At 39.8% G+C, this 26,871-nt stretch overlaps 2 protein-coding genes across 2 annotated transcripts; one reads left to right on the top strand and one right to left on the bottom strand.

The window, feature by feature from the left end:
* Positions 1–690: 690 nt before the first annotated feature.
* Positions 691–1,707, top strand: LRRC10 (leucine rich repeat containing 10). Its single transcript, XM_071218942.1, has one exon. The coding sequence runs from the start codon at positions 781–783 to the stop codon at positions 1,618–1,620; it is 840 nt and encodes a 279-aa protein (XP_071075043.1). The 5' UTR covers positions 691–780; the 3' UTR covers positions 1,621–1,707.
* Positions 1,708–9,182: 7,475 nt separating this feature from the next.
* Positions 9,183–25,943, bottom strand: CCT2 (chaperonin containing TCP1 subunit 2). Its single transcript, XM_004483855.4, has 16 exons — positions 25,848–25,943; positions 25,089–25,163; positions 24,923–24,988; positions 23,834–23,945; positions 23,445–23,521; positions 23,206–23,318; positions 21,319–21,521; positions 19,986–20,086; positions 19,676–19,803; positions 18,118–18,221; positions 15,659–15,778; positions 15,160–15,288; positions 14,850–14,953; positions 13,921–14,020; positions 12,816–12,957; positions 9,183–9,441 (listed from the first exon to the last, which is right to left on the bottom strand). The coding sequence occupies exons 1-16, from the start codon at positions 25,848–25,850 to the stop codon at positions 9,411–9,413; spliced, it is 1,608 nt and encodes a 535-aa protein (XP_004483912.1). The 5' UTR covers positions 25,851–25,943; the 3' UTR covers positions 9,183–9,410.
* Between the last annotated feature and the right edge of the window lie 928 nt (positions 25,944–26,871).

The raw sequence follows: 26,871 nt of genomic DNA, 5'->3' as shown, positions 1-26,871 counted from the left end.
CCCATGCGCAGTGCTGATGCGCGCAAGGAGTGCTGTGCCACGCAGGGCTGTCCCCCGTGTAGGGGAGCCCCACGCGCAAGGAGTGTGCCTGTAAGCAAAGCTGCCCAGCATGAAAAATATGCAGCCTGCCCAGGAATGGCGCTGCGCACACAGAGAGCTGACGCAGCAAGATGATACAACAAAACAAGACACAGATTCCTGGTGCTGCTGACAAGAATACAAGCAGACACAGGAGAACACACAATAAATGGACACAGAGAGCAGACAACTGGGGGTGGGGGGGAAGGGGAGAGAAATAAATAAAAAATAAGGCTTCTAAACAGTGTAAATAAAACAAATTGATGGTTTGAAGCAAAAAGCCTTGAAGGACATACATTAAAATATTAACAGTATTTATCTCTGGGTGGTAGGACTACGGGTGTTTTTCACCTTCTTTCGCACCTGTGTGTAATATCTCGAGGTTGAATCGTCATTATCAGAAAAAGCAGTGAAGCTATTTTCAGCTTGAAGTGAAAATAATGCAGATAAAGGGGATTGGGGCTTGGGTGCTTGAAGGCATATATGTGAGTCAGATCTGGCCTCCCGGTCCCTGCCTGTCTGTTGGGACTGTCACCAGACACTTGAGTTGCTATCAGGAGCACTTTTCTCTGTTGAAATGACCGGCTCTTGTTGCACAAACCCCAGGTCATAATGGGAGGGTAGAACAGGCCTCGGAGCAGTGGGCAGAGCCGGCCCCGGGGGGGTGGGCGAGCTGGGGCCTGCCGTGCCCCCGGCGTCGGCATGGGGAACACCATCAGGGCCCTGGCGGCCTTCATCCCTGCCGACTGCTGCCAGAACTACGTGGTGGGCCACCTCCGGGAGATGCCGCTGGACAAGACGGTCGATCTGAGCGGGAGCCAGCTTTGCCGCTTCCCCGTGCACGTGTGCTCCTTCCAGGAGCTGGTAAAGCTCTACCTGAGCGACAACCACCTCAACAGCCTGCCTCCAGAGCTGGGACAGCTGCAGAACCTGCAGATCCTCGCCCTGGATTTCAACAACTTCAAGGCTCTGCCCCAGGTGGTGTGCACCTTGAAGCAACTCTGCATCCTCTACCTGGGCAACAACAAGCTCTGTGACCTCCCTGAGGAGCTGAGCCTGCTCCAGAACCTCCGGACCCTGTGGATCGAGGCCAACTGCCTCACCCGCCTGCCAGACGTGATCTGCGAGCTGAGTCTCCTCAAGACTCTGCATGCCGGCTCCAACGCTCTGCGTCTGCTGCCAGGCCAGCTCCGGCGCCTCCGGGGGCTGAGGACCATCTGGCTCTCAGGCAACCTGCTGACTGACTTCCCCGCTGTGCTGCTTCACATGCCCTTCCTGGAGGTGATCGATGTGGACCGCAACAGCATCCGTTACTTCCCCAGCCTGGCCCACCTGTCAAGTCTGAAACTGGTCATCTATGACCACAATCCTTGCAGGAATGCACCCAAGGTGGCCAAAGGTGTGCGCCGCGTGGGAAGATGGGCAGAGGAGACGCCGGAGCCTGACCCCAGAAAAGCCAGGCGATACGCACTGGCCGAGGCGGACAGTCAGGAGCTACAGACACCTGCCCTGCCTCCTCTGCTTTCTCCAACCAGCTCCTAAGGAGCTTCGGTTTTATCCCAATGCCGGGGGCCCAACTCCAGCATCTTCAGGAGACCTCTCCATTTGAATGACAAGGATTGTTTTGAGCCATGTGGAGTGACTCTTCCCGTGGAGGATGATGGAAAACAGGTGAAATGCCGTAAATCTCACTGAAAGAAAGAAAAAAATGCCTGGCCAATAGCATCTCTCCCAAAGGGAGTTGTACGATATTGGCAGCCTGACAACCAAGAGTGATCGTAACTTCTTTTTAAGAAAGTCAGCCCCTCCGAGCAGGTAATTTGAGACACTGAAGAGCAAGGACTGTGACACTTTGGCTTCTTCCAGTCTCCACAAGTGGTTGGTCATAGGGCTGCTCTGCAGGACGTATTTTCTTACTAACGACTATAAATGGTTTGAAATTATTGTTAGTAATTTAGGTCCCTCAAAAGGACATTTCTACTTTGTCTCTCAGACTAACAAAAGAAAGCTTTTTGTTGTTGCCAAGTCTTAAGACGAAGCATTTCCCTGGCAGTTTAGGGCCTGCTGAGAACCCCTGATGGAGAATGCCTCTTGACAGAGTCCAGCTGCTGTTGTAAACTTGACAGCGGTTCATGCTGATTTAGCTTGTTTTCCCTAAAAGGTTTGACCAACTGTTCACTGTCCCTAGCAACGTTACGAGTTATCTGGAAAGTAGACCCCGTCTTCAGCAACACCGTCTCGTCAAGCTTAGTTGTGGCGCCCACCTGCCTCCCTGGAGCAGAGTCCTGCTGTTTATGCTCGTTAACGACCAGAGCTAAACTGAATCCCCTTCATAGAGGGACACCACATTTCCACCACATTTCTACCACATTTCCAGAATATTAGCATAAAGGTACTGGGTGAGCAATCTGTTTGTTTGAAACAAGCCATTTAAAAATTTCAATTGCAGGTTGTCATGTAGAGAAGTTTTGGCCTCTCTACTTCAGGGTCTCTGCCGTTGTTGTGATTTGTGTTTTGGTTTTTGTTGTGGATAGGGTCTTTTGACAGTTAGTGTATAAAGGTGGGTACCTTGGCCGTTATTTCTGGGAAGATTTACACTGTGACCTTTTTTTCTTCTGGTGAAAATCTTAACTTCAAAGTAACTGCTGTCAGTGGTTGATTTAATAACACAATCCTGTATATGCTTAAACCTTTCCATCGAACAAGGATTTAAAAATTGTTGTCTTAAATAAAATACATTATATTGAAATTTTAAAAAGTACCCTTGCCATAAAATCATCTTAACTCAGCCAAGTTTGGTTATAAAATATTACTACACAGCAAATTATTTTCAGACATGCTTTCTTACCATAAATATGTCTTACTAAACCAGAGGAAGAGAAAATCATATTACATAGTCTCTTTCGATTGTCACCTCCCAGTCTGTAGAGCACCCGCAACTCCTTGATTAGCCTTCCAAAGGGTCTCTTTAATTATTATATGGTATAAATAGTAATAAATAGATTTATCCCTAATGGTCAAACCTTTGTATATTTAACTCCTTTATTAATAAATCCCAATATCTATTAGATAGCTAGACCTTGTCTATTGTCTCATTCCTATTGATTGAAGTATACTCAGCTGATACTAGAAACTGTGCCAACAAAACCTGCCTTCTAAGCTCTGTCTGCAGCAAGGTGTATGGATTGCAATGACTTTCTTTTATTTTATTTTTTTAATATTTATTTATTTATTTAATCCCCCGCCCTCCCCCGGTTGTCTGTTCTCTGTGTCTATTTGCTGCATCTTGTTTCTTTGTCTGCTTCTGTTGTCGTCAGCGGCACGGGAAGTGTGGGCGGCGCCATTCCTGGGCAGGCTGCTCTTTCTTTCGCGCTGGGCAGCTCTCCTTACAGGGCGCACTCCTTGTGCGTGGGGCTGCGTGGGGCTGCGTGGGGCTCCCCTACGCGGGGGACACCCCTGCGTGGCAGGGCACTCCCTGCGCACATCAGCACCGCGCATGGGCCAGCTCCACATGGGTCAAGGAGGCCCGGGGTTTGAACCGCGGACCTCCCATGTGGTAGATGGACGCCCTAACCACCGGGCCAAGTCCGTTTCCTGCAATGACTTTCTTTTGTCCCTGCCTTTCCCTTCCCAAAATAAACGGGCCCACCTCTTCCAATGTAAGCTGCAGACAGAAAACAGAATGAGCTAAATCGCCCTTACAGAGTTCTCACCTAAGGAACTAACTGGTCTGAATCAAATGTTTATTAAAAACCTTTTGGCCTATAATCAACTAAGTTCTTTTCTTCTAAAATAATCAGTATATAACAAACGAATATTTCTCAGACAATAGTGTTCATGGCTGGTTTTGCTGCTCTAAAAATTTTTCACTGTGGATTTTCAATCAATTTTATAAATCAATGAAATATTAAATACATTTCTATAATTCTGATGTTTCCTGGAAATTGAAAAACTTGGAAAGTAATATAAGGAGAAAATGTTGAAGCACCAAATATAACTTTTTTACTCATGATTTTAAAAGTCCTGAAACCAAAGTGTTAACTCACCAAAGAGGAAAATCTCCTCCAGAAGTTTATATAGGATTTTAGCTTCCATAAATATGAGTACTGCAAAATTAAAACCTTAATGCATGAAAGCTGATGTGGTTCAACTGATTGGCCTCCCATTTACCACATAGGAGGGCCAGGGCCCGATTCCCGGGGCCTCCAGGTGAAATCAAGCTGGCCCACATGGTGAGCTGGCCTGAGTGGAGTGCTGGCCCATGCGGAGTGCTGACCTGCGTGGTGTGCTGGCCAATGCAGGAGTGCTGGCCCAAGCAGAGTCCTGGCCTGAGCAGAGAGCTGGTGCAGCAAGATGGCACAACAAAAAAAAGGAGACAAAGAGGAGAGACAACAAGAGACACAGCAGACTAGGGAGCTGAGGTGGTACAAGAGATTGAGTACCTCTCTCCAGAAGGTCCCAGGATTGGTTCCTGGTGCCACCGAAAGAGAAGACAAGCAGACACAGAACACACAGCGAATGGACTCAGAAAGCAGACAGCGAGTGCAAAAAACAACGGGGTGGGGAGGGGGGGAATAAATAAATAAATCTTTAAAAAAGCAAACAAAAAACCTTAATGCAGATCCTATGGAATGACCCAGCAAACAAGTTTTTCTTTTGTCCTAAAATGCAATTCACTATAGTTTCTAATTTTATGCTTAAAAATGGGCTTATACCCTAAAACACAACTGGGCTCAAGCAAATTAAAATTACATATAGTATAATAACTAAGAGGCAGTGTCATAGCATAATGGTTAGTGGCATGGCCCTAACCATACTAACCTAACGGCCTGGATTCAAACCCCAGCTTTGCCATCTATAAGTCAGTTACCACCTGTGTGCCTCAGCTCCCTCATCAGCTAAATGGGGGTACCGTAACAAACAATTTATTACTTATAAAGTGCAAAGAATGGTGCCTGGCATGTGACAGCTAATGATTATACAACATGCTCCTTTATTAACTTTTATGCTATGTAGCACAATATTTATATTTATCCTAAAATCAATGTAATTCCTTGCTTGAATTAAAAAAAAAATGTAAATAGCAATAGGAAAACACTTTTTCCTTTCTGTAAACTAGTTTAACAAGAGTAATAATGTGAGAAGCGGACATGGTTCAACTGATAGAGCATCTGCCACCATATGGGAGGTCCAGGGTTTCAACCCAGGGCCTCCTGCCCCATGTGGTGAGCTGGCCCGCGTGCAGTGCTGCCGCACGCAAGGAATGCCATGCCACACAGGGATGTCCCCCATGTAGGGGAGCCCCAGGCACAAGAAGTGCGCCATGCATTGAGCCACCTCGTGCGAAAAAAGGTGCAGCCCGCCCAGGATGGGGCGCTGCACACACAGAAAGCTGATGCAAGATGATGCAACAAAAAGAGACATGGATTCCTGGTGCCACTGAGAATTCAAACCAACACAGAAGAACACACAGCAAATGGACACAGAGAGAACAGATGATGGGGGGTGGGGGTGGGAGAATTAAAAAAAAAAAAAAGAGTAATAGAGTCTATAATCCTGAACATAAGAAAATATTAACTGAAATGTGATCAAAGGCCTCTAGCTTGCCCAAATAGAAAAACAGACATGATTAACAAGGATTCCTTTTTTAATTGCTAAATAAGTATACTTTGCCCCTTCCCAATATTATTTCAAAATTCTCAAAATCGCCAAAATAAGTACTTAGAAGTGTGAGGCTATTCCTTGGCACCAAAACCATGTTTCATGAGGGGCAGGAGGCACGGGATTGAAGCATAGGTGTGTGTCTGCTAGACATTTTACTCTGCCTTTTTTTTAACATTGTAAAAAAAAATGCATATTCCTGATAATCTGGGTACCATAGAAGACTAATGCTATTTAAAAACAACAATAGAAGCAAAGTTTACATGCCTTTTCCCCTTCTGGACTATGCACTTTTGAAGAACAGGAAACAGATCTCATTTTGTCTTCCAGCACCTAGTTCAGTGCCATCACTTAACAGTGGAGATTTCAGCAGCACCTAGGAGAGGGGGACAGACTGACAAGGAACACTAAGTCAGATATTATCCTCAGTGTGCTGTATGAATTAATTCATGTAATCTTTTCAGTACCTTTTTGAAACAGGTATATGTATTGTTCACAATTCAAAAATGATTTTAAATCATGTTTGTTTTTTTCTGCATATTGGGAATCTGAACAGAAAAGTACCACAGAAAATCCATGATTAAAAAAAACAGACTAAGTCCTTTTTACATTTCTCTTCTATTGGTGCTCTAATACACTACTAGGGTATGATATAAAGCAGACTTTAGAAAAGGGTTTTGTACAAAGAGTATATTCTGTTGACCTCTAGCAGTCCTGGCAAGGAACTGCATTCACCAAAGATGGAGAGAAATGGAGAGATTCTAACAAAAAGCTATTTACAGGGGAGTAGGGCAGGATTAAGGGAAGAAAAAAAGAAATCAAGGTAATAGGCACCCAGCTACTAGCTATTATAAAAGCTGTTACCATCTGTAAGTCTGAATGAACAAGGATAGGAAAATTAACCAAATGCAGTTAAGAGCTATAAAGGACAGACTGCCTAGTAAAAGGTGGGATATCTTGAGATGCAGCTATTGCCAGAGACAAAGAACAAAGGCAGAGAGAAAACAGATTCCCTCTCCCCATATCCTGCCAGTGCTTCCCGAGTTAAACCCAACAGAAAACCAATCCACAGGGAACTGTTGTCAGTCAGTAGGGGTGAAATTTCTCAACCATGGAGCAGGGAAAGAATGGATTTTGGGCTGGGGAAAGCCAAAGTCACCAGCATGAAGAAAAACTGGGTATTAAGATAGATTTTTAGATCCTACACACTTAAATGACTTTCTATGCAGTGACAGTTAACTATTAATGTACATTTCAGATGTTTTCATGTCACAAAATTCTTGTGAAGATAAAATTCTATATTTGATGTTTCTGAGTCAAAGGAACTCCATCCTAAAACCTTTCAGAAATTAGCGCCTATGTTGTACTTCATCTCTGAAACTGCATAGATTTTTAAATTTCCATATTTGGGATATTCTCGGCCTAAGGCAACAAACTCTTTAACGACTTTGAAGAATATAAATTGTGGTGAGTGAGGTGGGGAACATATTGTCCTCTTGGATATAACAATTAGGCTTCCAATATTTCTACCTCTTTTTAGAGAGATTCTTTCACTTACTGGTTTATCCTTAAAATCTTTTGGAGAAAATGTGCCCAAGTATTTTTAGACTAAGGTCCAACTCCAGGATATGTGGTCTCTTAAGAGATATTTAACCCACTTCTCCCACTGGTATCTTTGCAGGTTTCCTGTCATATGTTCACCTGCCCCTCCTGAGTTGTAGGCAATCAAACCTGATATATGATATGATAAGGTACCTGAAGAAAAAGGAATTACACAGCAGATGGTATTGTTATTGTTACTAAAAACAACAAACCATCAGTAGGATTCTCTTGATAATCACAGGACATTTCTCCTTTACGTGAACATTGGAGGACTTACTAGTTTGAGTAAAAATATTTTTTTTTCCAGTTTTAATAACTGCTACAAAACAAGAATATTGAGAGTAAGTTTTGGACAAAAATTAAAAATCCTTTTGCTTCTTTATGGCAATGAAATGCCCCTTTATGATGCTAGCAGATATCCAGTAAAACCTCCTATTGGGCTTTCTTGCTTTATTTATTGTACATACTGCTATACACTCATGAATTAATAACCTACAAATCTAATTTCTCCTTTAAACCACCAAACTTATGCTCAAAAGTAAAAAACATAAAAAAACCTACCAAAATGATGAACAGCAATAATGCTTACTTCTAAACATCCATCTCAAGAAAATACAAAGCATTAGAAGTGCTTAGAGGTGGGAAGCAGATTTGGCTCAACTGATATAGCGTCCGCCTACCATATGCGAGGTCCAGGTTTCAAACCCAGGGCCTCCTGACCCATGTGGTGAGCTGGCCCACAGGCAGATGGGCAATGCTGATGTGCACAAGGAGTGCCCTGCCATGCAGGGGTGTCCCCTGCATAGGGGAGCCCCACGTGCAAGCAGTGCACCTCCACAAGGAGAGCTGCCCATGTGAAAAAAGCACAGCCTGCCCAGGAGTGGCACCACACACCAAGAGCTGACACAGCAATATGACCCAGCAGAGAGATTCCAGTGCCACTGACAAGAATTCAAACAGACACGGCACACACAACGAATGGACAGAGAGAACAGACAACAGGGAGGGGAGAGAAATTTAAAAAAACAACAAAAAATAAGGGCTTATAGCAGCTTTCAACATTTAAAATGACTTTCAAACACTTAATAGAAATCACCATTTTTTCCCAATGTAACAGAGCTTAAGACCAGACAAAATTAAATGAGTTGTAAAGTTTATGGTATTTTTACTACACAAAACTAAGTGGTGGGGAGTAGCAGATGTGGCTCAAACAACTGGGCTCCATTCTACCATATGGAAGGTCCTGGGTTCGATTCTTGGGGCCTCCTGGTGGAAAGCTGGCCCACGTGCCATGGAGAGGTGGCTCAATAAGAAGACACAACATAAAAACAGACACAGAGACGTCAGAGACACACCATGGAGCTGAGGTGGCTCAGGTGACTGAGTGCCTTTTCTACATCGGAAGGTCCTGGGATCAGCTCCCAGTGCCTCTTAAAGAGAAGATAAGCAGACACAGAACACACAGCAAATGGACACAGAGAACAGACAGCAAGTGCAAGGGTGAGGGGGGAGGATACGTAAATAAATCTTAAAAAAAAAAAAGTGGTGGGAAAGCAGATGTAGCTTAAGTGGTTGAGTACCTGCCGCCCAGGTACAAGGTGCCTAGTTCAATTGTACCTCCCAAAAAACAAAAAACTAAATGGGTAGTAATAACTACGTATAACTATGTATATGGTCCAGCAACAAAAACAAAAAAATAATGTATGATATTTATCACATTTAGTTTGGGCCTAATTAATCAAGATAATTATTAATTTAATTTATATGTTCAAACAACTCTATAGTGAAAAAAGTCATTCCCATTAAGTAGAAGTAAATCAAGGTACAAATCAGACAAAAGCTGAGTAAATGCTTAAATTTTTATTTTAATGCACAGTATGAGAAATCAACTGACTTTTATGAATTTAAACAGTAAATAAATTAGACCTATGTTAAAATACAAGGTCAGCTAGGTTTTCAAATTTTTAACAGCCTCAAATAAACTTCAATTCCACAGTCTTCTTTCAGAGGCCGAAGTCTTTCAAACAACTTTGCCACGAACTGGTCCAGAGCTCAACATATGGGAATGTTTAACAAGGATGGTGATCAGGGACACGTTTCCTACAAGGATTACAGAACACATTTTAGGAGAAAGCTGGCAGTGAAAAGAAAGAAGGATGATTTTAACCAAAATTTATATAAAATACAAGCACAACTGGAACACTCATTTTATTAAAACCATTATCCATCAATTCTCTCTGGTTCTACCTCATGACGAATGCCACTCAATTATGAAAGACAATTACTCTTAACCCAAAGTTGTAAAATGACAAGGTTCTAGATTCCCTAGATGAAAACCTCTGGATTACTATTTTAAAGGAAAGAAAAATGCCAATAGATATGCTGTTGACGGGGCAACATATTAGATGTTATACTTTGTTTGCTGGTAGCAGTACAGTGAGGAAGCATGTAATAATCTCTTGGGGAAGGGTGCGGGTTTGGTAAGTATACTAATAAAATTTTTACTTAACACTTGTCCAAGGAGGCATGGCTTGAAAGACATTGCTGCTAGACTCAAGTACAATAGTAAGAGAAGAGGCAGAAAAAAGATAAAAAACTTAAGACTCAACAAGTACATGATGCAGGGATCATATAAACAAAGTGATAAACCTTCTAACCTCAGGAGCTTCATTCAGGGTTGGGGGAGTGGGGTGGGGACTAGAATATGACTAAAGGTTGCTAACCATAATCAATTTAGAAAAAGTTATCAAGCACCTGTTGCAAGGCACCGATCTGGACAAGTTCTCTGGAGGTCAAGAAGGAAAAAGAATTGGTAAGGCTGGGTTAAGCAACATTATTCATGTTTCTTTACTGCAAACCTCTCAGAATTTCTAATGTATTTTAATAGACACTTACATCTCTGGGACAAAATTTATCAGACCAGAGAAGGTATTATCTTTTAAGTATATTCCAAATGTGGTTGCAGGCATGGAATTACTGCAAAGATTTATGAAGGCAGGTATGCCTATTTGACTTTGCCGAAAGTTTCCTTTTGCTATCATTCTCCTTACAGACAATAGAAAGCTGAATAGCATTTTCTCATATCTAATGATACTGCTTAAGAAAAAAAAAAAAGCTCAACTTTTTCCCTCACCATGTTTTTCATATTCCCTATTATCCTATCTCCCTCCAATACCAACAGCAGACAATCATCAGATTTTTCAGCCCAGCCCCTATTACATTACACTAGATTTGAATACCATAATTTATCTTTTCTCTTCACATCAAAATGACTATTTTTCCTTCCTTCAAGGAAACCACAGCTGCAATTCATAGATAAAGCAGATGAGTGTCGCAGAGTTCTATACAAAAGAATTCTTCATAACTCAGTTGACTTAAGGGTGGTATTTCCTAATAATATCCTTATTTCTCTCCTGTCGTTATGAATTCCCCAAGCTTCTATCTAAAATCAACTCCTCCACTTGTATTCTAGATCTCACATTCCCTCTCAGCTATTTAGAAAACTGCTCCCTTCATCTACCTTAATTACTCCTATTTAAATATGCTGAGTGTTTATGCTAAGACCCACACTTTTCTAACTACACCCCACATCTGCACTCCCATTCCCCACAAACTCCTTAAAAGAGCTATTTATAAGCACTTTCTCCAAATGCTGTTTACCCAGTCTTTTTTTTTTTTAATGTTACATACAAAAAATATGAGGTTCCCATATTGCCCCCACCCCCCTCACCCACTCCTCCCACATCAACCACCTCTTTCATCATCATGGCACATTCATTCCATTTGGTGCATACATTTTGGAGCACTGCTGCACCACACGGATAGTGGTTTACACTGCAGTTTACACTCTCACCCAGTCCACCCAGTGGGCCATGGCAGGACCTACAATGTCTAGCAACTGTCCCTGCAGTACCACCCAGGACAACTCCAAGTCCTGAAAAAGCCCCTACATCACATCCTTCTTTCCTTTCCCTACCCTCAGCAGCTACCATGGCCACTTTCTCCACATTAATGCTTCATTTTCTTCTATTACTAATCACAATAGTTGCAGAAAAGAATTATCAGTAAGCCCACTCTAATCCATACTCTATTCCCCCATCATGTCCACTCCACCTCAGTACAAGAGGGGGCTTAGATTCCACATGGATGATGGATGCAATTCTCCTGCTTGCAGTTGTAGGCACTCTCTATTAAACCTACTTTAATCCAACTTTTGGCCCCTCCATTCCATTAAAACTGCTTGAAATTACCAAAGGCCTCTATGTTACTAAATCCAAGTTTTATGGTCAATTTTCATTGCCCCTATGTTACTAAATCAAGTTTTATGGTCAACTTATCTTACTTGACTTATCCACATCATTTTAAGAGTTCTCCCTTTAAATACTTTAGCTTCCAGAAAAAGACACTCCCTTGATTTTCCTCCAACCTCAGTAGCATTCATTTTTTATTTTTGTATTTTAGGAAACTTCAGACATTTATATATATATATAAAAGTAGAGAGATAAGACCTCATGTACCCAAAAGTCAATTATCCATACTTGTACATTCCTTAAGTCTCCTTTGCTGGTTGCTACAAGTCTTTCCAAATTTATTTTTGAAGTTCTCCAGTGTTCAATAAGTAAAAATCTCTTCCTCAGTTACATTCACTGCTAGGGATCCAGCCAGCTTCTTAGCTTTAAATACTATAGACATGGGCTGACAACTCCTAAATTTTTAACTACAAGTCTAACTTCTCCTCATAACTAAAGACTCAACTATCCATTTGCCTACACTCAGACATCTTTATCAAAAGTCCAAAACAAAACTGAAATCTCAATTTTTCCTCCTATCTCAGATGAGAGATTTTTCTTTCTCCAGAAAAACATCTTGAATTATCCTTTATTTCCTCTTCTCTCATACCCTCCTATAATATCCACAATCAAATCCTGCTGAGTCTACCTTCAAAATACACTCATGTTCTTATAATCAACCCCTTTTTACCACTACCAACCTGGTCAAAGCCATTTTCTCTTCTGTCTCCCTGAACAACCACTAGTAGGTAACTATTAATAAAAGCAATTTGTTAAATACTAATAAGAACAATTAAGAACCTAACCATTAAGGCTAAGATTTTTATGGTGACTTAAAATATTTTTGTGTGATGAGTTGTTGCTGGAATAGGATCATGTAAAGAAGTCTACATAATATGTGCTTAAGGAGATCTACATGGAAAAGTATACCCGGATAGAAAATAACAGGGATAAACTAATCCTTATAAAAGACATCAGTTTTACTACTAGACTCCCCTAGCCCACAAGCTTTCTGCTTAAATCTAAGAGTTGTAATTACATACTATAAATAAACTGCACAATTCTTTTATATACATCAAAATGGCTTTGCTATCAGCTACGACTGTCAAATATATGTAGTTACCTAGTTTTGTTTCCTTGTTAATAATTTTTTCCTAAGAAATGTTTTAAAAAATGCTATAGTACCTTGGTGCTGCTTTGATAATGTTATCCACACGCAGAATAACCTCTGCTGCTTCAGCTGCACTCAAAAGAACTTGCCGCTTGACTTGGAAACTTTCTGTTATACCCAGAACTGCCATATCTCCAATGGTACCTTCCTTCATATCTGAAAATGTAAACCATTTACAAAATAAATTCCATTTTAAGAAACTAAAATATTAAAACATATCTAATGCCTTACAACAAATAAAATTAATCCTCAGACTATTATAAAAAATAAGATTACAACCCATAACTACTCCATTTATAGCACTCTTACCAGCCTATAAAAATTTGAGAACCTTTAAAAAAATTAGTTACCTAATGATCACATGTATTAACAGAAAGCAACAGTTATCAGTAATGAAAACTATAAGAACACTACATCACATATTAATCTTCTACCTATGTATATCTTTATCACTGTGTGTGTAGATATTTACATATGCAAGATTACTGTGGAAAATTTGCCCACGAATTACCATGGAATCTTAAGAAGTGAAAACACATTTGGAAATCATCTATCCAACAATTCTTCCCATGTGAGAATCCAACTTCACGTCTGACACATTACTAATTAGTTCCCTCTTGTCTACTGACAGAATTAACTACCCTCTAAGAGCCTTCCCGTGATGTCCTATAGAGTTGGTTGCAAAATTCAACTGGAATTAAATCTGCCTGTCACTTTGTACTGCGATCTTCCCTCAAGAATGTCACAGAATAAATCTACTCTGAGATTAGAAGTTTAGCACTAACCATATTTTAAGAAATATAGCAAAGCTTAGATTTACTTCAGGATATAAGCACAGTCTATGTATTTGTGTCCCATGGCCATTAAATACCAAAACAGTCACAGATTCTCTAACTAGTTTTACTCCCCTTAAAGGAGTAACAAATTTTTGAAAGTTTTAAGAACAATATGAAGTTAAAAGCCTTCTCCCAGAATGCGTAATTGTTCCAAAGCAGCGGGCACAGGAATCTTTGATATGGTTATGAGAAGCCTACAGTCAAAAAAACACACCACAAAACTTAAGAAAAAAAAGCTTGTTAAAGTTACTTTTAATAACCAAATAAACAAGTGACTTCTTACCTAGTCCAGCAGTTATTTTGCCTTCACTGTGGGCAGCTCGAAGTTGTGCCACCAGATCTGCACTGTCATAACCTGCATTATCAGCTATGATGGTTGGCAACTGAAAGGAAGAAGACAAATCTAATTATTGTTACAAAGTTGATTTATTCCTAAGGAAAAAGTTAGCTTATTGTTTTTTAAGTTTATTTCTCTCACCTTCCCCCCCACCCCGCCCCCAGTTGTCTGCTCTCCGTGTTCATTCGCTGTGTGTTCTTCTGTGTCCGCTTGTATTCTTGTCAGCGGCATCAAAATCTGTGTCTTGTGCGTCATCTTGCTGCTTCAGCTCTCCATGTGTGTGGTGCCATTTCTGTGCAGCCTGCACTTTTGTGCTGGGCAGCTCTCTTTATGGGGTGCACTCCTTGCTGTGTGGGGCTCCCCTACGCGGGGGACATCCCTGCATGGCATGGCACTCTTTGCGGGCATCAGTACTGGACGTGGGCCAGCTCATTACGTAGGTCAGGAGGCCCTGGGTCTGAACCTTGGACCTCCCATGTGGTAGGTAGATGCCCTATCTGTTGGGCCAAATCCGCTTCCCAAGGTTAGCTTTTAAAAGCTATATATTTGGAAACTATAAAATGTGTTTCCTTTTAATTACTGCCCATGAAGAGGATAAACTCCACAATCAAGTTTAAAAGTGGTATGAGGGGAGCAGCTGTAGCTCAGGGCTTGAGTGCCTGTTTCTGCTTCCCAGGTACAAGGTCCTAGGTTCAATTGCCAGTACCTCCTAAAATTTTTTTAAAAGTTTAAGGGGAATGAAATGTTTCTTTTTTTTTTTTTTTAAAGCCTAAAAAAGCAATCTTTTTCTACCCAGCACGTAAAAATGTATTCATTTTCAAAATACCCCAAATACTCACAGAATTTAAATTCTGATCTCGTTCTCATTAACTCACCATTCTCAGTGCCTTGGCATAAGATTCCATTGCAACAGCTTCTTTGCCTGGTGTTCTACTAGCAAGCTTTGAAACAGCATGAGCCATCAACATCTCCGAACAGCCTATGGGTTACAATTCCAATAAAAAAACTATTATGCTTACTCACCTCCACGGCACTGAATTACTAGCTTTCTTTTAAGATCTGTCAAGCAATTTAAAATTAAGTGCAAAGGCAATGTAAATAAAGTTTTTGTAAGAATGTTTAAAATTAAAATCATTTATGATTTGCATTGTACTTAAGTATGTTCAATATTTTTCAAATGCTTACCTCCTCCATAAACCGTTCTAGAATCCTTTACAGTTTGGGCAAGAACACAAAGAGCATCATGCAAAGACCTTTCTGCTTCATCTAAAATTTGTTGAGTGGCACCACGCAGAACAATGGTGCAAGCTTCACCTAAAGTTAAAAAATAATATTCTTACAGCAGTGAACAACTATTTGTAAAACCTAAGAAGTTGGCATTACCTATGTAGGGGTTTGTTATTTTATTACTTGGTTTTGAAAACTGACATGTGTTCTACTGCTATACATTCTCTTTGCTAACAATCCATATTAATAATAATGATTTTAAGTTATAAAAAAAGGCAAGGTAAGTATGATTTAGTGTGACCTTTAAAAAGATTTAAATAAAATGTATCATGCTTCTTAAGAGTTAAGAATAATAGATAACATCATATTCTAATATGACACAGTAACTATTTCTTTCACTTCAACAGATCCTAGCTAGGATTTAGGCTCCTTAACTAGGATTTACATAATTGCTCACCAAGGGCTACCCCAGAAAAGTGAATGAGTTTGTCTTCTCCAATCATGACTTCCTCGATAAGCTTACAACTTCCAAGCTTTACCAGTTCTGGGTGATCAAAGGTAGAGGCAATTTCACCACCTATGAACATAAATACAGGTTAGTTAAATGAAAGACAGGTTCAAAGTTCACCTTTCAAAACAGTAATAAATATTTAATATAATACCTAACATTTTAAAAACTGCTTACTATATGCAGGTACTTTAGATGGATTAATTTTCACAACTCCTCTATGAGATAACTTCTATTATTATCACATTTTACAAATGACAATATTGAACTAAAGAAAAGTATAGTTATTGACCCAAGGTACAAATGCAGTGAAACTGGGATTCAAATCCAAGTATTTTAGCTTCAGACCTATACTCAACACTGTGCAATACTATCTCCTATAGTTTAAACTGAGACTTGAACATTTACCTTTAAGCCTGAACTTAAATTTGGATTATCTCTTGAATCCAGTCTAAAACAGAGCAGACTCTTAAAATTTCCAAGCACAAAACATGTAAATATCTGACTAGTGTTAATACTATTATGTTGAAAATAGTACCGACTTTATAAACTATTTAAAACAGTGAGTACTTGATAGTTACTAATTTTTACAGTTAACACAAATGTCAGAAAAACTCAACTTTGAGGCCTAGGAAAGGGAAAAATATATATGGGCAATTTCCTAGAGCATACTTATGGACAAAAAAATATTCATTTTTTATTCCTTATGTCTTAACTGCTATTCCTATTCCCCCTCAATTTTCCATGCTGCAAACTAGAAGGGTCAAACATTTCCTTTCCTGGTTCTTAAGTGAGGGCTAGGTTTTTGTTTTAAAATTCCTTCTCTAGTTGATTACTGTTATTTTTAATGATGTGGATTCCAAGTATTATCAACTCAGTTTCCTACTCCTTATGAATAAATGTGCTGAATAATCAATGCTTCATTACCTTTTTCACTTTACATTTGTAAAAAGGATTACTGGTATTTGAAACTATTAATTTAGATTGATAATTTGTACCTCTAAGTTGAAGTTCTTTTTACTTCTGGTTGGCAAATTCCTAAGATGTCTAGATGTGAAATGCCGTGTTTGGCTTTCCATTTAATTCTTCTATGACTGCTCATAAGACATTTTTTGACATCTCCAAGACCCAATTTCACACACCTTGACAACAACTGAGATCCTAAAGATGGGAGCTGCAATGAACTCAGCTTCACAGCCATATAGTGGGTGTGGTTGGTAAATCTGCTTCTGAGTTAATGTAGCAATCTCATGTATGAAGTCCTCTGATAGGTATCAACTTAATCCATGAATGTGATACCATTCGCATTTATTTTTTATATCTTGCATTAAAGGGGTGAATTACATAAAAATGAGCACCACACATGCATTGTTTGTGTCACCTTAAACATCAAGTAAGCAATGGTTTTTAAGAACTTTAATTAAAGCAGGTAAGTAACCACAAAGTAATTAATGAAGGAAAATATCTCTCTAGGTCAAGGGAAGACTATGCTTTCTTGAATTACTAAAAAATGGCTTAAGACATTATTCTGGGATGAAACCAATTCTATTCTACAAATGTTTTTTAGTATGCTTTAATTTCACCTAATACAACAATTCCAAAGTAAATACAATAGTTCTAGAGCCTTTATATCTCAAATGCCAGGTGTCCTTAACTCTCATTCTCAGATCCCAAACCAGCTTTCCAACCTATTCATTCATTTTCAAGAACTTGAAGCTCAGAGGACAGAGACTGTTAAATTTAAGTTGTTCAAGGGCAACTTCGAGGTTTCCCTAAAAACCATTACCACAACAATAAGTAAATACGTTGCACTCACCGTTTTGAGGCAGGTACATGTCTTGTATAAACAATTTCTACTCAACACAACTGGGATTATATCACTGGTATCACTTGTGAAGGTTAACTGGAGAATACTAACTTTTCACTATACATTTTTGGATTATTTAATTCATTTCAACATTCATTACTTCCAAAAAACTTTAACAAAAACAATACTTAAGTTCTTGATTCTGGCACATTTAGGTTACACAACAAAGGTTACTATTATTACAGTATTCTCACATTGGGCACAAAGTATTAAGCTACCAAAGACTTAAAACTTCCTTTTTTAAATTACAGTTTGTTTAGATTATATGTTTAAATGGTAGAGCTGTGGATTTGTGAGAAAAGATCTAGCATCTTTAAAACGTTTTAAATGTATACCTACGGCAAATGTGGCACATAATTTGGGATATTAAAAATAATGTTACACCTCAAGGTTTTGATTCAAAAAGTATGTCAGATTTCAGAATAATAACTGTTTATAGTATCTCAAGCTGCTTGAAAGGAGTTCTTTCTATTCTCAACTACATGCACAAAATTGTACTAAGTCCAAAAGTGGTTATTATTTTTGTAACAAATTTCCATACCTGTGACAAGAGCTAGGCGTTCCACACCTGCAAAATCTGCGTGCTCAATAGCCATGACACCAGCAGCACCAAAGAGGTGTTCAGGGTAATTATAAATTAACTGCCTACAAATAAAATACATAAAAGCATTATGTCCAAAACTGACAATTCCTAAGACAAAAAACTGAAACATTTTTACCTTACCAATAATCAAAAAAAAAAAAAGCAAATTAGACTAAGAGAACCACTTCTTACCTATACAATTGCAACCACTTCTTACCTATACAATTGTAACTAAAGAACTAGTGCATCCATGCTAGCACTGAAATGAGTTTTGTCATTTTTCTTAAATAAACTGGTCACACAATTCTAAAAAGCAAGTAAGCAGTAATGCATCAAAAACCTGATCAAAGTTCGTATGCTTTGAAATCCACTCCTGCGAGTCTGCAGCAAGAAAATATTAAAAAACTGAATGAAAACATTCATCAGAATTTTTTTATATAAAACCTGCCAATGTCTTAACTGTCCACTGAGTGTTTATGTAAGTCACAACATACAATTAAATTAAGGAAATCTGTAATTTTAAGTAAAAATTTGTTCCGTTAAGGAAAAAGCAAGTTACAAAAGACCAATAAAGTAAAAATTATAACTAAAACACTACACACAGAGATCAATATGATAAAGAATTTCTGGTAACACCGCAAAGTCTATTCTTTCTTTATAATGTCCTACAGGTGTCCAAAATGAGCAGCTAGGGAAGCAGACTTGGCCCAATGGAAAGGGTGTCCGCCTACCAGATGGGAGGTCTGCAGTTCAAACCCCAGGCCTCCTTGACCCATGTGGAGCTGGCCCATGAGCAGTGCTGATGCATGCAAGGAGTGCCACACAGGTGTGTCCCCCACGTAGGGGAGCCCCACACACACGGATTGCGCCCCGTAAGGAGAGCTGCCCAGTGCACAAAAAAGTGCAGCCTGCCCAAAAATGACGCCGCACACACGGAGAGTTAACACAAGATGACGCAACAAAAAGAAACACAGATTCCCGGTGCCAATGATAAGGATACAAAGCAGTCACAGAAGAACACGCAGCGAATGGACACAAAAAGCAGACAACTGGGCGGGGGGGGGGGGGGGGGGGGGGTAGAGAAATAAATATTAAAAAAAAATATTTGAGCAGCTGTCCCTTTTATAATAGGAGTAAAAAGGACATTTTTCTAACAATTTGTAACTTAAAAATAAGCCCCCAAATTTTGTGTGATTGCTTCATTCTTGTCTTATTCTTATGCTTTTAGCTACTACCAACACCAGTCACATGGTATGGAAGTAAGTTTCTACTTCAAATATATACTGCCAAATCAGAAAACCTGTTATCATTAGCATAAAAAGGGTAAAGAGCATTTTAAAAAAATCACTCAAATTATTGCAATGCAAATGCCTTGCTGTGCAACTGTATTTATATAAGGAGAATAAACTGCAGTTCCTAAATATCAAATTCAATAGAAGGTATTTCCATTAGTCTTTATACAAAGAAAGTCCTTTCTTAGACTATTAAAATACTGTTAGCATAAGCAAAGACAGACCTGTTAATAAAGCAATTTATTCCATGCTTAAGAATACGTTCAACTTTCTCCTTCATTTTTTCCTTCTCTGCATGTTCTATTTCTGCAACCTTTGCTGTAGAATCAACTCTTACACGGGAACCAAATATCTAAGAAGAAATCATAAAAAACATCACGTTTATTATCTTTATAATCTCAGAGCATATTTCAACATTTTCATGTTAATACATTAAAATGTACATATATTCTAAGCTTTTTAGTGCAACTGACTCTCAAGCTGTGTGAGTGTTATGACAGCCAACATTTAGAATTTCAGGAAGTATTTACACACCTTTATCTTGTCTGTATCCATTCCAGTGTTTGCAATAAGAATTTTAGCATTTTCAATTCGCTTTGGTTGATTTACTCCAATTTTTTTATCCAACAGAAAGCCTATAATAAATATAAGAATCATATTACTGTATTAAATACTTCAAAGCTGTATTAGTAAATCTTAAAAAGCTATCTGTCTTATCAAATTAATCTTTGAAAGAATATATGTAAGTCCAATTTACCAGGTTCCTAGAAAGTATTCCACTAGAGTGCTGGCCATAAAACCAATTTAGTGGGATATGTAAAAAATATATGAAATAGAAAATATTAAGGCACAGCACAAGTAGTAAGAGTAAACAGAACTGAAACATACCACACACACCGATGTATGGGTTGCAATGTAAAAAATATTAAGTCACTTTCATTAGCTTAAAGCTATCACAAGAGAAAACAATCTATGAAGATTCTTGTATATAATGTATTACTATAGATTACTGAACTTTTTGAAGAACTGAGGTTGGTGGTAAAATGGAAAAGACATGGACAATGGAAAAGACAAACTTGATAACAGACATGCCCCCATATTTACTGGCTAAATAACCTTTGACAAATTACTCAACCTTAGACACACGTCTGTAAAAAGGAAATATAAACGGTGGCAGAGATACTATTGCCAACCTAGTGCCTGTTGATCTGGAACCAATATATGAATCCAGTACTGCCTACCTTTCCAGTCTTATTTCAGACGAACGAGATAACTTTTTCTTATTAAGCCACAGTTATTTTGGGTTTTCTGTTCTGAACAGAACCTTATCTAAGACTTCAAGTGAAATTCCTACAATGCCTGGCAGACATAAAACATTCAATAAGGGAAGCTGTTAGTGCTACTACCCTTGTTTTAACCATCTTCCCCTACCACCAGCCTTTATTAGAAATGATACATGGCCCCTACATATAAATTCAACAAATATTTCCAGACCTATGTTACTCCTTTGAAAGACATTATGACACACAGCAAAACTGGGACTCTAAATCACTGATCAAGCACAACTCCTTTTTCCCCTTCTTCTTAAAGACAATGCTTACATTTTCTGTAGGCCATTTTGTGAAGTAAAGACAATGTAAAAATGTGAAAAATTCATCTCTATAAACACAATCAACAAATGGTTTAAAATGATGGGGAAAAAAAAAAGCTGTAATATGATTTATGTCCTGAACAAGTTTACTGCTTTGTATAGCATCACTGGTCCTAACTAAAAAGAGTATTCACATAGTATTTAGCCCTTAGCATCCAAAGCAAAGCATGTTTTGCCATATTTGGTATATATATATACACACATATACATACATACCTTCATCTAAATAGGAATCTATCAGACTTCCTCCTAATTTCTTGATGACATGAATAGCCTCCAGATTGCCAGAGCCTTTTAGTCTGAGAACAGCTTCTACAGCTAACTTAGTAAAGTGGTCTTTGTGATGGGTTAGAAGTTTTGAGGATAATGTCGTTCCTGCAATGTTCATTAAATCTTGACGGAATTTAACTTCGTCAGAGCTAAAAAAAACAAAACAAAAAACAAAAAAAGCATACCAGTTTTTAAAATACTTCTCTAGGGAAGCGGACTTGGCCCAATGGATGATAGGGTGTCCACCTACCACATGGGAGGTCCATGGTTCAAACCCCGGGCCTCCTTGACCCGTGTGGAGCTGGCCCATGTGCAGTGCTGATGCGCACAAGGAGTGCCGTGCCACGCGGGGGTGTCCCCTGCCTAGGGGAGCCCCATGCGCAAGGAGTGCATCCCGGAAGGAGAGCCGCCCAGTGCAAAAGAAGGTGCAGCCTGCCCAAGAATGGGGCCGCACACATGGAGAGGTGACACAGCAAGATGATGCAACAGAAAGAAATACAGATTCCCGGTGCCGCTAATAAGGGTAGAAGCAGTCACAGAAGAAAACACAGCGAATGGACAGAGAGAGCAGACAACTGGGGGGGGTGTGGAGAGAAGAGAAATAAATAAATCTTTTTAAAAATAAAATACTTCTCTAAAGACAGCAATCCTACTTTTCAAAATTTATCCAGACACTCTTATGTCAAACACTTTGACTTCAAATAATAAATGCTCTAATACATCTGAAAAGAATTCAACCTCACCCTTAATCAAAAAATGCTAATTCAAAGGATGCCATTTTCCCAACCAACTTGCAAATTACAGAGAAAAAAAAGAAACACAAGCAAACAGTGAATACCACATGATGTCAAGAACATGGGCAATCAGGCATTGTTATACAGCTAATCAGAGTGTAAGTTAATATTTTCCCAGAAGCTTATTGGGTTATGTATACAAAAATGCCTTAAAACACATTATCCCCAGACCCATCAATTATTTTCTTTTTTTTTAAAGATTTATTTATTTATTTAATTTCCCCCTCCCCTGGTTGTCTGTTCTTGGTGTCTATTTGCTGCGTCTTGTTTCTTTGTCCGCTTCTGTTGTCGTCAGCGGCACGGGAAGTGTGGGCGGCACCATTCCTGGGCAGGCTGCTCTTTCTTTTCACGCTGGGTGGCTCTCCTCACGGGCGCACTCCTTGCGCGTGGGGCTCCCCTACGCGGGGGACACCCTTGCGTGGCACGGCACTCCTTGCGCGCATCAGCGCTGCGCATGGCCAGCTCCACACGGGTCAAGGAGGCCCGGGGTTTGAACCGCGGACCTTCCATATGGTAGACGGACGCCCTAACCACTGGGCCAAAGTCCGTTTCCCCAGACCCATCAATTATACTTCTAGAAATGTTTACTTGGTAACAAGTTCATCACGTTACTATAAAGCTAAAAATTGGCAATAACAAAAAAAACCACACAAAACCCCAAAATAGGCTGAATAAATTATACTACAGTCATGAAAACCAACTGTATGACTCTAGTAAAATTAATGTTGCAGAGAATATTTGCTACCCAGAAATGTGCTTGTTTTTCAACGAGGCTGAAAGGAGCTAAAACCTCTTTGCATAACATACTATTTGTTTTTATTTCCATCTCTATTTTGATTACGTATACAAAAAGACAAGAAATCCCAACTTTAACTTCGGTGGCTATCTCTGAAGGATGATATAGGTTCTTCTGGTTGGGGGAGGACAGCAGGGTCTGTTTGGGCATAGCTTTCTGTGTTCTCTAGATTTCTTGCACTGGCATGTTATGAAAAGAATTTATAATTTTAAAAATAGAATAACAGTAATTTAGTATACCAACCCATGATCAACTGCGGAACTCAAGAGAGCCTCTCTTGCTGCCTTTGTAGCTTCTCTCCAACCCGCAATGATGGTCTGAGGGTGAATCTTTTTTGCAATTAAAGTTTCTGCTTCCTATTAATAAACAGTGGAAAACACTTGTTAATAGTAAAGACACATAAAGATCTGATTACTACTGACATTCAAAACCACAGTGGCAAAAAATAAAACAAGGTTAGAGTTGCTCAGTTATTTTCTTACCCTTAATAATTCTGCTGCTAAAACAGTTACAGAAGTAGTGCCATCACCAACTTCATCATCTTGAACCCTTGACATATCTAGAAAAAAAATATTTAACTCTTATCTGATTCTGCTTTTTCACATTACTTCTCTATTGCCTAACTTTCCAAATATACCCATTACCAATCTAAATCTCACTTATCTAGGATTCCTCACTTGACAGTCTTTGGAGCTTTAAGGTCTGGAATGTAATAGTTTGAATCAATAATTACGTTGCACACCAGAAGCTTGTGTTTTAGTAATAACAACCAAAAAGTGGTGGGCCATTAACTGAAAGTACAATGTTACACAGCCTATTAAAAAATAAGTAACTCAAAATGTTAACAAAACAATATTATCTTCAGACTCACCAACTAAAACTTTAGCGGCTGGGTTGTCAACACCAATGTTTTTTAGGATAGTTGCACCATCATTGGTTACCATAAGAGAGGCATCTCGTCCACTGCTTAAAAGAATTTTGTCCTAAAGGGAATATATTTGATTCAAGTTAGGATATAAGTACATCTTAAGTATGAATCAATTAGAACTCTCATACATTGCTATTATGTAAACACAGTGGATAGCTATTTTGCTGTATCCATTCAAGTTTTTTTTCAGTACACACATCCCAAAATAAAGCCCTAACACCTACTACTAAACAGCACAGGGAGACATGAGAAAGGCTTATTTCAGCACTGTAATCGTTAAAACAGGAATCAATATAGCCATAGTTAAAATATAGAATAATCAAATTGCTATCTGATAGGAAGCGGATTTGGCCCAATGGGAGGTCCAAGATTCAAACCCAGGGACTCCTGACCCATTGTGATGAGCTGGCCCACGCACAGGGCTGATGTGCCCAAGGAGTGCGCCCTGTAAGGAGAGCCAGCAAGCGCGAAAAAAGTGCAGCCTGCCCAGGAATGCGCCGCACACATGGAGAGCTGACGCAGCAAGATGACACAACAAAACGAGACGCAGATTCCGGGTGCCACTGACAAGAATACAAGTGGACACAGAAGAACACACAGCGAATGGACAGAGAGAGCAGACAACTGGGGGGAGGGAGGGTGCGGAAGGGGAGAGAAATTAAAAAAATTTTGCTATTTGACAATTAAAAAGGAGGTATATCTATCTATGCTAACATAAAGCAAACTACAGGTAAAGTACACACATACACACATATCTACTTAGGTAAACAGAAAGATATGCAGAAGCTTTAAATCAAAATAAAATCTGCCAATGGTGAGGGGACTATGATTGGGAAGTGGGACTACGATTGGGAAGTGTGATCAATGGGGACTGTAGCCTTATGGATACTGTTTTGATATTCAGTAAGAATACATTTATGTTCTACTAATATAATTCTAAGTTTTACAGATTAGAAAGCATCAAAAGGTATCATTTCTACTACCGATTCTAAAACAATATTAAAATGTACCAAGATCCCCCATTTTCCTTACCATGCCCTTGGGTCCCAAGGTGCTCTTTACCAAGTCTCCAATGGCAATGGCACCAATGAATGAGGACTGGAATAAAGTCAAAGAGATTGTCAGAACCAGTCACCTTTACAATCTTAGAGGGAAAGTACAATTTTATCCTTAAAAGGAGGAACAGAACAAAGCTTACCAGACGCGCTGTCTCTGCTCTCTCTTCATCAGCTCCAGCCTTGAAGATGTTAACAGGTGCAAGGGAAAGGGATGCCTAAAAAGGAAAATCAAGGAAAGTATAATCCAAATACCAGTATTCATAGAAATCAAAATATGTTTAGAGTTCTCCCACTAGACTTACAAGTAAATAAGCAAAAATTTACAGCATAGTGTACTTTTTCAAAAAATTAAGCCCGAAACCTCATAACACTTATTTAAGGCGGAGGAGCTTACAAAAACTGTGCCAAATACACCAAATAAAAATTATTCCAAAAAGACTGCCCCTTAAGTACGGCAACACTAAAGGCCATTTTTAACCAAAGATAAGCTAGTCGGGGGTCTACAGACCGCTCGCGGTAGGATCGCCAGGCAGGCTAGAGACGCGGCCAGAGCCACCATCTTCGCCCCCTCGAACCGTTTCTGGCTCCGCCCCAAGTGGGAAGGCAGGGCCGGACGGGTGCACTAGAAATTTCTTCGCTCGGGGTGAGACCCGGGCAGTGAGGTTTTCGAACTGTAGAGGCCGGGGAATGAGACACTGGCCTTGAGGGCCATCTCTCTCCCTGCCAGGCACCTAGGCCTCAGCAGACACTGCGCAGGGCCCACGCCGCGACCCGCGCCATGTGCGACGGCCCTGGGAGAGGGGTACAGGGAGCCCTCGGCACCAGGAGGGCAGAAAGAGCAGCGGAGCGGCAGCCCGCTTCGGAGCACGGCGGGGCCGAAGCAGAGGGACCGGACTCACCATGGTTCGGAGGAGTTCAGAACGCCCGCTTACTCCCTCAGCGCTCACGCCGGAGGACCAGGAGGGCGAGAGGGAGCCGGAAGTGACGCCACACGCCCTACTGGGGGCGGGGCCTCGGCCAAGTGCCGCCGCGCGCGGAGGGAGGGGCGCGACATTTTGAGCGCAGCACCGCGGGAAGTAGACGCCGCTCATTCCAGCAGAGGGGGCGGGGCTCCGGTTGCACTTCTCGCGCTGTTCCGGTTCCTCTTAGAGAGGACGACTGGAGGCTGACGTTGTGGCTTGAGCTGGGAGGACCTGAGTTGGAGGTTCTGAAGAAGAAAGAGGCGGCGCGCCGCGGGGTTTGCTATAGCAACGGAGTACTTGCGCACGCTTTTCGGTTTTTCGTTTCTCAAATTTGTTTTTTTAATAATTTGCATTAAAGTAACACATATGCACAGTTTTTAAAGTCATATACTGATAATGAAAAACATAATTCGCCTACTGCATCACTTCCTCTCCCAGAGGCAACCACTTTCATCCCTTTTTCCAGCTTTTTTTTCTTTTGGTTATTTACATCGTATTCCTAAATGCTATTTTTATTTAAAATATGACACCGATTATTACGAAGAAAGACTTTCCTTTCATGTTTAACTGAATTTTAAAACGCTGATTTTAATTAGACAATGACTGCCCAGAAGGTAAGGTCTTGGGGACTCTAGAGACATTTACCTTATATTTGCTCTTTGCGAATTTTCAGGAAGTTTTGCATTTTATTCTATTTGGTTTTTTTTTTAACTCCCCTTAGTGGAGATGACTAGTATACTCTTACATAGTGTCTTGATAAACAAAATCAACCCCAACTACTCTAAAAGTTGAAACATGGTACTGTATATGACAGTAAAACCTCATGTAAAACACAAATATGGGTGATATTGCATATACGTCTTTTTACAAAATATAAATACAAATATACTAGAAAGGACAAAATAGCCGCTACAAATGGCAAGGAAATCATACAGAGATTGAAAGGTGATGAGTTTTGTTT

This window comes from Dasypus novemcinctus, chromosome 12, assembly GCF_030445035.2.
Source record: "Dasypus novemcinctus isolate mDasNov1 chromosome 12, mDasNov1.1.hap2, whole genome shotgun sequence".
NCBI classification, from domain to species: Eukaryota; Metazoa; Chordata; class Mammalia; order Cingulata; family Dasypodidae; genus Dasypus; species Dasypus novemcinctus.
The sequence above is the reverse complement of the archived record's forward strand: the minus strand, read 5'-3'. Positions and strand labels throughout refer to the sequence as shown.

Coding starts and splice junctions, on each gene's coding strand:
- CCT2 (XM_004483855.4), bottom strand. Junction 14,021..14,849: donor ATGCCAAGGCACTGAGAATG/GTGAGTTAATGA, acceptor TCTTCCTTTCAG/TTGCCAACCATCATAGCTGA. Junction 9,442..12,815: donor ATTATCAAAGCAGCACCAAG/GTACTATAGCAT, acceptor TAATCCTTGTAG/GAAACGTGTCCCTGATCACC.
- LRRC10 (XM_071218942.1), top strand. CDS start 781: ATGGGGAACACCATCAGGGCCCTGGCGGCCTTCATCCCTGCCGACTGC.